We start from the raw sequence: 12,052 nt of genomic DNA, 5'->3' as shown, positions 1-12,052 counted from the left end.
GGTTACGGAGACGATAACGTCTGCATTGTGGTCTTTCCTCCCGCTGAGCTAGGCAAGCAATATCTGTTGGGAAGACGTTTGTTCCGTCAACCTAACAATTAGCAGTGGGTCTACATGCAGTTATCCGCTATTTTGACGACAGTACGTGAAACATTAACGGTGTATGTCTGTCGCACGCTAATTGTGCTTGGTTCTACAAGTGCCCAAACGCCGTCACCTTGTCATCTTGCCTCGGAGCTTATGCATTTCCTCATTTATAACAAGTATAGCTTGAATTGTGCCGTATGAAAACTTTGTTACTTACATTCTGTTGCTCCCCAGCCGGCAACTACAAGAGTCTTTCCTGCAATGTCCATTTTCGCTGTAGGCAGGCATACTGGTTTAACCTGTCTGCCGAATACCAGGTCCCCTGCCAGCTGTTCAATGAAACGTTATGTAACTGGTCAATTCCAAATAAAGAGAAAATGTTTCAACGGACGAACTCCACATGATGCATCAGACTGATTTAAATAATCAGCAATTTCGGAGGTAACGTCACATACACTCTAATGCGTTGTTTTAATACTAAGCAGCATTATTTTCTAAATATAGGCCTATGAAAACCTGCGTATCGCTCCCTGCTGCATGCCAACATACATGGAGTGGCGACTAATTCAGCGAAAGTTTAGTCATGGTTACAACTGCCAAAGCATAGTTACATTCGCCTATAAGGTTTCCTGTAGATTTAACGGTCTTTGCATCGTCAAACAGCATGTGCCTAATAATAAATCAAGCCGGTCTTTTTCACGTAACGTCAAATGTAGCGTCAGTCACAACTATAACGTCAGTTCCTACCCATGTGGCCATGACGTCATCTGTGAGCGCTGCAGGAACTATCTAGCAGCCGTCTGGCTGTCAGAACGCTGAAAATTGAAGCGGCCCTGTATTTGTGTTAACATCAACTGATAGGCCAGCGCCGATGACGACGTGGAAAGCTGGAGGGCTGGCAATATGGAAACAGCGATTTAGGGGTCTTAGGTGCACTTCCGGTCCCGGAGGCTGGCAACTGGGTGAGTACACTACCCAGGAGCTACTTCTACCAGTTTCATACATGGCGCAGCTGACAACGCCTTGGGTATCTTAAGTTTGTTTTTTTTGTCTCTTTCTTTCTTCGGAGTTTGTCGTGCTGTGTGTTAAACCCCATTTACAGTTATGCGATGTCAGTACACCCAATAACTTTCCACCAATAAAGGTGAACTGTTGTCTTTTGTGACAGCGCACAGACTTGCGCAGCACCGGTAAACAATATTTGCTCAATAGCTTAAATTATAAAGTAGTATATAAAATAACACTTTCTAATGTGCAAGTTAAATAACTTTTTCATTTGAAATAGGTGCTCCTTCATTTATTATTTTGTGTCCAGGCCATAGCGTTTAACAGGTTCTTTGGATCACTTCTGCGAAAACGAACTTCTAACCAATCGAACAAATTTTTAAGGTCCCTCCGAACCTACAGTGTCTATATATGGGGGAAAAATGTTTTTTTTTTTTATGTGTTTGCGTAGATTGCATTTGTAAAGAGCACGAGGTGGCACTTGCATTCGTGCAGTCCCCTGAAGGTGAAGCTTCTGTGGCATTACACATATGACGTCACCTACCTGGCTGCTGTAAGCACCGTTGTTAGCATATCGAAATCGAAAACTCATATTTCTCTTTGCAACAGTTTAGTTCCGAAAAACTGAATTGAGGCAATTTTGTTCGTAGTTATATCATCTGATATTTAATAAAATGACTGGTATCGGAAGAGACCGATTCTATTTTTCAGGAATGTATTCTCTCTTCTTTTCTTTTTGCTTCTGCTGCTAATAAATTCCGTGGCTGACGGTATGAAAAACACAGACGAGTTAGGCACATGCTACGTAATAGCGGCCTGGTCCATGTTAAAGTGATGCTTTCCTATGCGGCGTCCTTCATTCATGAGTGTGCACCTCTAGGACATAAATTCTCTTCATTCAGAGTATTTAATAAAATCTTGTCTAAAATAGCAAAACAAAAATAATGTACATCTTCTTTTTGCGTGCACCTTTTTGTGAATTGCATAAGGCTAAAGCGCTTTTGTGATGGCTGAAGCTTGCTTCAGAATTTCACACTTACTTGAAGAAGTGCGACGTCATGGCGGATCTCAAACTTGTTTACGAATTTTCGGTGCAGCATCATCTTTTCAACTGGAAGTGATTTACCCTCGTCATACAGGTTGGAACTGTACAACACCACGACCTTTAGCGGAAAGGCGCCACTGAAATAAAGAAGCGTGTGTTAACAACTGTAACAAGAACAGCGTATATACATTAAGTGCTTTTTCCGCAAGTAGAGTTTTATTCTCTATACTGTGGTCAGCAGTGAAGATAAGCAAGAGGCGTTTCGAGTATCGTACAGTAAAAGAAGCAGAAAACAGCAGGTGCCAACATGGTTACAGGTATACGTAACTTTAGCATATTTAGAGGTTTTTAGAAAAGAATATAAACAAACTATAGCAGATTCCTGCAGGAATAAATGTCATGCGAACCATTTTGCAGGTACCTGGTTAGCTAGGATTGTTAGCGCTTCCGCAATGCGCTACAAAATGAACCACCGTGTTGGCGAAAATTGAGTAGTTGTGTTTGCGTTGGGTGGGGAGAGGGGAGGGTGGACCGTAGGCGTCTGTGACAACGTAAGCAGGACGACGGTATAATTTCTACGCCAGCCGTTCGACGCGAACCCATGACATGCTAATTGTTGCTTTCTATGTCGGTAGCGGACGAGCGTATTTGGAGAGAAAGGCGGATTGCGACGTCATCAGCGGCAATGTGCTATGCAATCGTACCGCTCGTACGTACCTACAGCTGTGTGATTTGGTGTAAATCAAATAGACGACGCAATTTGTACTACTGCGAGGAAATGTTAGAGGACGAACAACGTGGGCTATGATTACGCCGGTGCAATGTCGCACAATTTATTTTTTTTCGCACAAGGCGAAAAAATACCGAGAAAAGTGGGTAGGTCCCGGAGATAGTGCAATCTCAGAGCGCCAGCAGTCAAACGAAAAAGACGCGAAAGTGCCTGACCGAGCCTTTCAAAGAGCTGGCTGGCTTTGTAATTCGTTAAGTATGCGCCTGATCGTGGACTATTGCCGCTTTCGGGCAGCTTACAAATATCAGTGACGTACGAGCAAAAAAAAATCGAGCCATGTATTCGTTAGAGGGTTTGACTGCTGTGCTCGACAGCAGAGGTTCGATTACACTGTCGGTCAGGCATTATCGTCTTTTTTTTATTAAAAGCGAGGCGGAACATGAACCTACCTACACTCGGCTACAGCTTTCTGTGGCAGCGCGTTCAAAGCTATGGAACTGAAGCGCACTTCTGTTCTTGTGCGCCAGGATAGGAGTCCACCAATGTGAACATCTGCAAATTACGCAGCGTAAAACAAAACATACAATTTATTCCTTCTTTTCTTCCTAAATATTAATAAAAGTTCATTGTCTGTCTGTGTCTTCCTAAATATTTATCTCCTTTCTTGCAATAAATGAAGAACTTTCGGCTAAAAGATTACCGTTTCCTCCTGCTTCTCATTTTCTGGCTTTCTGTTGTCGACATCTGGAGAAGCGCCAACAAGTGGAACAGCGCTTCTCAACTTTCGAACGTCGTGTTCTTTCTAACGGATACTGCGTTGTTGTGGTTCGACAATCACGAGGAAACGTTCACAACATGGGAAAGATTTGTTTCGGAAATCAAAGAGCGATTCGGCGACTCCGCGACGAAAAAGAAAAGGGCAGAACAGACGCTACTGCAACGTGCGCAAGTGCCAGGCGAAATCTGCACGACCTACATTGAGGCAGTAATAAAACTGTAGGATGGTGGACTCTGGAATGTCCGAGGAAGACAAAGTCGGGCACATGTTATAATGAATTGCCGAGGATGTATACAATTTCCTCATCGCAAAAGACAACCTGGCTTCCGTCGCTGACATCATTCGGCACTGTCGCACTTTTGAGCAACTAAAGACGAGGCGCATCAAGCCGAAGTTTGGAAGGCTAGCCAATTTGACGACAGTTGCAAGCGTGGACAGCAACCATCCCCTTGATCTTGCATCAACGACCCGACAAATAGTTCGGGAAGAGCTCAGCCTGCACGCGCAAGTGACACATCCAGGCACTCACAGCTACCGCCTACCACCAGATTTCGAGCCAAACGTGGCATCCTTCTCCCCGTATCCTGCGGCAAGAGGCACTGAGGATTATGAACTCGCGCCCCGACAGCAGCCCCGTCTCTACGACAGAGCCCTATTTATGACGCTCGGCCACAACGAGAGCAGCCGCGCTTTTACCCCCGAGGCCCTGTGATTTCTGCCAGGCCGCGACAACAGCACCGACCCTACTACCACGACGTAACTTATGAACGATATAACGGATTTCAGCCACCAGCAGAGACATGTTATCCACATGACAACGAACTTTCTCGCCGCCCGCAGCCGCCTACCATTCGTTTCGAGGAAGACTCTGTGAACCGCGACCCTCCCGTGTGCTACAACTGCGGTACCACAGGCTATATAGCTCGGTATTGTCACCTCGGCCGTCAATCACGTAGGGCACCACCAATGTTCTCGTCACCGAGAACCCGTACTTCATGTGACTTGCGGACGACCGATTCGCATCCAATGGACCACTTCTCACACGAGACCAGACGCAGCGATTCGCCAGCATCTGAGCGGAGTTTGACGCCACCAAATAACCTTCCCCGTCGCTCTCCATCCCCTCGACGCCGTTCTTCCTCACCGCCGCTGGGAAACTAGCATCCGCGCCCAATGCAGGTGTGGTCGCCGGACGGTCTTTGCAAGAAATACCTCTGCCACTTGTGATGTTCAAAAACCAAATGAGTGTCTCGATTGACGGAATACCGACCATGGCGTTAGTTGATTCTAGGCGCCTGTGTCTGTGATGAGCCTCACTTTCAAAAACCGCCTTGGCCACAAAGCTATGTTTTTTTGGAACGACGGTATTACCTATCGCGGAGTAGGCGGCGACTGGCTTCATCCCCTTGGTGTTTGTGCTGTGAGTGCTTTGTTGGCTGGGAAAGTGTTTGTGTCGGAATTCCTTGTTCTTTCTCGTTGTTCGCACGATGTTATTCTTGGTATCGATTTTCTTAAACAGTGCGGCGCTTCCGTGGACTGTGGTTGTGGCTAAATATCATTGAACAAGGTATTTATATCAGCACATTCCGAACAAAGCTCGGGTGGTGAAGACAGGGACACAGACACACTCAGTGTTCTTGATGAAGTGATTGTACCATCGTGGTGCCTGACGCCCGTTCTTGTTTCGACAACTGCTGTTGACGCTGATGGTGTTGACCTTGTAGTTAGGCCTCTCCGCATAAACTGTGCTAAAAAAGATATACTTGTGCCCTGCTGTGTCGTGTGCATGACGAAAGGAGTCGCCCCATTGTGGGCGCTGAACTGTTCCGCCACGCCGGTTGTCCTTCCTCGAGGTATGAAAATCGCTCTATTCGATAAAGCCGCATGTAGCTCAATAGCGACACTATCTACGGACGTCTCTACAGCTTGCTCTCCTTGCGATAATCGCCATTCTGAAGAGCTAATGCTTGGCATGATCAGCAAGGCTCTCGGTACATCAGAACGGCAAGCACTGGTACATGTCCTTGCCAGGCATGAGGCTGCATTCGACTTCACGCAGGGAGATGCACCCCTTCATTTACCATCGTCTCACGCTCGTCACAGAATATATACCGGCTCAGCATACCCCATCCGCCAGAAGCCCTACCGAGTGTAATCGTCCGAGCGCAAAGTTATTGCAGAGCAAGTCAAGGAGATGATGAACAAAGGTGTCGTTCAAGAGTCGTCTAGTCCATGGGCAGCCCCAGTAATCCTGGTCCGAAAAAAGATGGCTCCTGGAGATTTTGCGTGGATTACAGACATCTAAACGCAGTGATGAAGAAGGATCTCTATCCACTACCGCGTACCGATGACGTCATTGATTGCTTACACGCTGCTTCTTACTTCTCAACACTTGATTTGCGATCGGGGTATTGGCAAATACCTATGGACCCTGCCGACAAGGAAAAGACCGCTTTCGTGACTCCAGATGGCCTATTCGAATTTAATGCTGTGCCTTTTGGCCTTTTCAATGCTCCTGCCTGCTTTGAAAGATTCATGGACACAGTACTACGTGGTCTAAAGTGGGAGATATGCATGTGTTACCTCGATGATGTTGTAATCTTTGGCCGCACGTTTCAAGAACATGTCGAACGCCTCAGCCTCGTTCTCGACTGCATTGAGAAAGCTGGACTGGTTCTAAACTCAAAAAAGTGTCGGCAAGGATGGCGTCAGACCCGATCCTCGTAAGATTGAAGCGGTGAGCTCCTTCAAGCCACCGCAGTCAGCCCGAGAACTCCGCTCATTCATTGGCCTATGTTCGTATTTTCGTCGTTTTGTTCCCCGGTTTGCCGACATCGTTTACTCGTTGACAGGTATTTTGCGACAAAAGGCATCCTTCAATTGGACACCAGAGTGTGACGCATCATTCTCTCAACTGAAGTTTATGCTAACGTCTGCACTCCTCTTGCGTCACTTCGATTCATCTTGGCCGACTGAAGTTCACACTGATGCTAGTGGAATCGGGATAGGAGCGGTGCTTGTACAACGTCACAGTGGCGCAGAACATGTCGCATATGCCAGTCGTTGCCTGAACAAATCTGAACGCAATTATACGGTTACGGAACAGGAATGCCTGGCAGCCGTTTTCACCATACAAAAGTTTCGGTGTTATCTTTACGGTAGACCATTGAAGATTATCACCGACCACCATTCTTTATGCTGGCAGGTCGGTTTGCGTGATCCCTCTGGTCGCCTCGCACGTTGGGCGCTGCGCCTCCAGGAATACGACTTTGTGGTATCGTACAAGAGTGGCCGTGGTCACGCTGACGGAGACTGCCACTCTGGGATTCCTCTTGCGACTACCGACTGCGATGCTTAGAATTTTGACGACTGTCTCGCTGCTGTTACTTCTACGTTCCCTGACACGGCCGACTTTCAGCGAGAACAACGGAATGATGTTACCCTCGATCCGCTTTTTGTCGCCGCCCGTACTGCTAAAGGCAGCGGTCGCTTTACTGTCCGTGACAAATTGCTCTACAAAACTAATTACTCCTGGCATGGAGCGCGTTTTCTGCTTGTTGTCCGCGAGAGTCTCCGCTCCGACGTTCTACGCGCCATGCATGACGATGTGATATCCGGCCATTTCGGCTTCGTACGAACGCTGCACCGCACGCAGGAGCGATTTTACTGGCCCAAGATGGACGAAACAACCAAGCGCTATGTCGCTAGTTGTGAAGCGTGCCAACGTCACAAGCGATGGAGCACCGCAGCCCCGGGTGCCCTTCGGCCATTGGCACCGCCCAGTACTCCGTTCGAGCAAGCAGGCATTGACCTTTTGGGTCCATTCCCGTTAACTAACAAGAACCGTTGGATAAGTGTCTGCGTAGACCATCTTACACGGTATTCAGAAACTGCAGCCATACCGTCTTCCACCGCTGCTTGCGTGGCGGTCTTCCTGCTGCGTTCCGTGGTCCTTCGTCATGGCCCACCACGTGTCATTATCAGCGACCGTGGTCGCCAGTTCACTGCTGATGCCATTGAATAGTTACTTCGTTTGTGCACTTCACAGTTCCGTCATTCCACGCTGTATCATCCACAGACCAATGGCCTCGTAGAAAGGACGAACAGAACGCTGACCAACATGCTTGCCATGTACGTCTCCTCCAATCATAAGAACTGAGACGACGTGCTTCCATTCATCACTTACGCATACAACACGGCGAAACACGAAACCACGAACTATAGGCCATTTCATCTCCTGTATGCAAGGTTACCGCGAAGCCCTCTGGACATTTTCTTACCCTTCGTACTGCACAGTGACCATTCTGTATCGAAGACATTGTGTCTCGCCGAAGAAGCCCGTCGAATAGCTCATCTTCGTAGTCTGGCCTCGCAACGTCGTTCGAAAGAGCGATACGACGACCGTCACGTACAAGTAGCGTTCGAAAAAGGTGATTTGGTCCTTCTTTGGACACCGCAACGCAAGCGTGGATTGTGCCAAAAGTTCTTGTCACAATATTCAGGCCCATTTGTAGTCGTGGACCGCCAGAGCAAACTCACTTACGTCATAGCTCGCCTCCTGTGTAGTGGTCCGCGATCAAGTAGAACTCAGCTGACTCATATTGCTCGCCTGAAGCCTTTCTACCCTGCTTGTCCATCCTGACTCGCCCCACGGGCTTCGTCTGCTTGCGGGGAAATGTAACGGATATGAAATGCGCGGACAAGAAGGGAGAAGAGAAGACGTAGACAACGAGGAGTTGGAGAGGCCGGGCTGCGCTACGATCCCGCTACGATCATCGTCCATCTCTTGTATATAAAACCATTTCTTCGCAACTCTTCGTAACAATATTGTTATTGCCACAAGGTATGCGACATCAAGAGAGCAAGCAAATGCTTCTAGGCTACCTTTCCCATGGCTCTTCTCTACGCTTGCTTACCTTCCTGGGGTCGCCTTCCTAGGATGTTTTTTTTTTATTGCTAGCCAAAAAAAAGTGAGCAGTCAAGAGGCTCAGTGGCCATCCATATCGCGAAACTAAGCATAAAGGCCCAAGGAATCCAGTGCGAAACTTTTTTGAGTGCGAGAAAATAATGCACAAGCGCATAGTTTAGAAGCTTAACTTACACGTGACGCAGAATGTTTGTACATATTATATGCCTCAGCTACCTGGCAGTTTATTTGCTTTTTTTATTTCGGAATCGAACTGTGTTAGATGAAACTGAAATTCTGTTCCGAATTTATAGAAAGAACAAGAAATAAACCGCGATAAAGTCGAGACATTTATCAGCTTGCATACTGAAGAAGTAAAATTTCTAGGTGGCATAATTTTCTGATACACCTTGCATATCTGGCGTGTACCACGTGATTTAATTTGTGTGCCGTATAATCTCGTCTCCGCATTTAAACATTCAGTCGGGAATCAGCGCTCGTGTTCTCTCATTCCTTGTAGACATAGCCTGTTTGTACTTCGTCTTCGAAGACGTTAAGCTAATAACTCGGCCCGGTTTCTGTTTCTATCAAGTGCAGAATCGTTTTAGAGGACTCACTTAAACAAGCAGTGCGCCGCAGTCAGAATAAGGTTCCTTGTAATGATGCTCCCGCCACATGAGAATTCACGACCCGACGAAAGATCATAAATGATACGAAGTTGAACCTAGGGGAAAAAAAGGCGACATGCATTTTTAGGGTAATACCACATAAAGGAAAATCATTTTTCGAGCATGCTTTAGTTTTAAGGTAGTGCGTGCCACAATAAAACAGCGATGAACATGAAACTGGCCACCGAACATCTGTGAGAAGTTCGAGAGTATCTGACGCGCTAAACGACTTCACTCTCTTACACTCTAAAAAAAGTATACACCCTTTGAGGTGTGTATTTACCACATAAGAATATTCGTCATCTGTCTTTCCCGCATTTCCTTCGTTGAAAACGCAGCGCTCGTTACTTTGCTGTTGAGAGTGTTCTGTAATGCTGATAATGCTCATGTCGTTCGTGACTTGGAAGTACCGGGCTCGCAGCATTAAAGGAAGGAAATGCGGACAAGACAGATGACGATTGTTGCTGTGTGGCAAATATACACCCCAAAGGATGCAACGGTTTTTAGAGTTTAAAACGGCTGCACCCTTTGGGGTGTATATTTGTCCCACAATGATAATCGTCATCTCCCTTGCGTGCGTTTCCTTTCTTGAAACCTCGGCGCTCACTACTTTCCTGTCGAGAATGCTCTGTCATGCTGATAATGCACATGGCGTTCGTGACTTGGAAATACCGGGCTCGCAGCGTTAAAGAAGCGAACTGTGGACATGACAGATGACGAGTATTGTGTGGCAAGATAAGACGCAAAGGGTGCAATCTTGTTTAAGAGTGTAGAGCTTCCGTGTAACGGGCTACATCCGAATCGAAGACAATCTGGAGACTGTGCGGTCAACGATGTGGTGTGCCTTGTGCTTTACAGACGTCCTCATTCTAAGACTGCGTGTGCCCCCACGGCAATACTAAGGCCTGCCCAAGCGACTTCCGGTTACTTTGGTCTTTGGTCAGCCGGACGTATCATGTTGCGGCAAAATTCGTCTTCTCAACATGCCGCTTCATTCTCGACTGCCTTCCACAGCGTATTCCTCCTTTAGACCTCCGTTTTGTCACTTTGATAAGCTACCGATCACGATCTCTATTTATTCATATTTATTTATTAATATACCCAGAAAGGTCATTCGGGCATTACCTTGGAGGGGGGAGTCGATTACAATAACTAGCGTGCAAAAAAAGAACATTAGTTGGGTACAGTGCAAACTATACACAGGAAATAAGACAATATGCAAGTAAACATGAACGCTAACATAATCACACATTTAGGATTTCGGCACAGCTTCGACTCGTTAACAATAGCATCATGATTAGTGACAGATACAATGCCCTTTGATAATTTAATGAAATGCTACTTTGCAAAGAGTAGTTGTGAATGACGATACAGATTAGTGCGCGCAAAAAAAAAACGGATTTTACATTACACGGGTGATCAAAACGCTGAAAAATACAATGAACTGTGTTGGTGTGAGATTCGAGGAACAGGGATTTACTTTAATGAAGCGCATGAAAATGGGACAGCAGAGCCATTGCTATGTGCGGTTATGAAGGGCGACCAATGAAAGCGATTCCTTGATGTGTGTAACGCTGTAGTTGCGCTAGTATTTCTTCGGGATAAATCTTGCTGCTTTATTGTGTATTGCTTTGAGTTTATCGACCAGATACGTTTGATGCGGATTTGAAATGATGGAGGCGTATTCTACCTTAGACCGAAGAAGCGCAGTTTATGCTAATAGATAAGTAGCTGAGTTGGTCAAGTTGCGTGTCATGAAGCCGAATGTTTCAGATGCCTTACCGGTTTTGGTATTAGCTTCTTTGTTGCAAGGAAAATCAAACGATAAATGAACTCCGAGATATTTAAATGTGGATTCCTTCTGAACATGGATTCCTTCAATTGGCAGCTCTGTCCGAGGTTTTGTGCTCTCATGAACGTCATGGCTTTAGTTTTTGAAGAGCTAATTTGCATTTGCCACTAGCGACCCCAAAGTGCGTGGTTGTCGAGGTCTAAACATAATGAGTAATAATCGATGTCAACAATTAATCAGCACATAAAACAGTCGTCTGCCCATAACGTGATGGTACGTTAGTGCGTTTCCTACGTTGTTGTAATAGATTAGAAATAAGGTTGGACTCAGTCCTGAGCCCTGCGGTACGCCGGATTTTACATGCAAAAGTGAAGATGAGCACCAGTTCACATAGACTGATTGCCCTCGGTTGGTCAAAAATTATTATCCATTGATATGAATTGCGTGCTTCACACTTATGACGTACCTGTGTTCACAATTTATTTCTGTGCCATATTATTTTATTATATTGTGTACATAATCACAATTTCTTTAACGACACCCTAAACGTATCTTATGGATTAATACCTCTTGTGTATACCTCACTTTTATAATTTGTATTGCTTGCCATTACTCAGTACTATTGTTTATTTATGAAAATTGTTTACTGCTTTTCCTTTTGTATTTATTGCCTACCACCATTGGTATTTGACAGACTTCCTCATTACCCCATGTTACTCTTAAATTTACTTCTTTGTGTTATTGTGTAATTAATGCCTACCATTTTCTTCACCTTTGTAAATTTTCTACCTTTTTAAATACCTCTTGATTTTTTCGTAACATTATTGCAATGTATTACGTTATTTTTCTTCCTACTATATTGTTTACCTTTGCTAATTGCATGTCTATTATGTGTAATCCTAAGATTGCGCTAATTATTATTGTTACATTGCAAGATAACTATGTATACCCTTCCTGCTATGATCCCTGATGGGATCGGCAGTATGAATAAATAAATAAGTAAATAAATAAATAATAGTGCTATTTTTCTTAACACTGGTT

At 45.5% G+C, this 12,052-nt stretch overlaps 1 protein-coding gene across 1 annotated transcript in view; it reads right to left on the bottom strand.

Annotated features, from left to right (window-relative positions):
- LOC129380631 (chymotrypsinogen A-like) overlaps positions 1 to 12,052 on the bottom strand; it is a 65,106-nt gene that overhangs the window by 17,110 nt on the left and 35,944 nt on the right. Inside the window, exons 4-6 of the mRNA XM_055062231.2 lie at positions 9,169 to 9,275; positions 2,133 to 2,274; positions 305 to 416 (exon numbers count right to left, since the gene is read on the bottom strand). Coding sequence (XP_054918206.1) covers positions 305 to 416; positions 2,133 to 2,274; positions 9,169 to 9,275 — 361 coding nt within the window. The remainder of the gene's footprint in view (positions 1 to 304; positions 417 to 2,132; positions 2,275 to 9,168; positions 9,276 to 12,052) is intronic.

The sequence above is a fragment of the Dermacentor andersoni genome, chromosome 10 (assembly GCF_023375885.2).
Source record: "Dermacentor andersoni chromosome 10, qqDerAnde1_hic_scaffold, whole genome shotgun sequence".
Classification (NCBI taxonomy): domain Eukaryota; kingdom Metazoa; phylum Arthropoda; class Arachnida; order Ixodida; family Ixodidae; genus Dermacentor; species Dermacentor andersoni.
The sequence above is the reverse complement of the archived record's forward strand: the minus strand, read 5'-3'. Positions and strand labels throughout refer to the sequence as shown.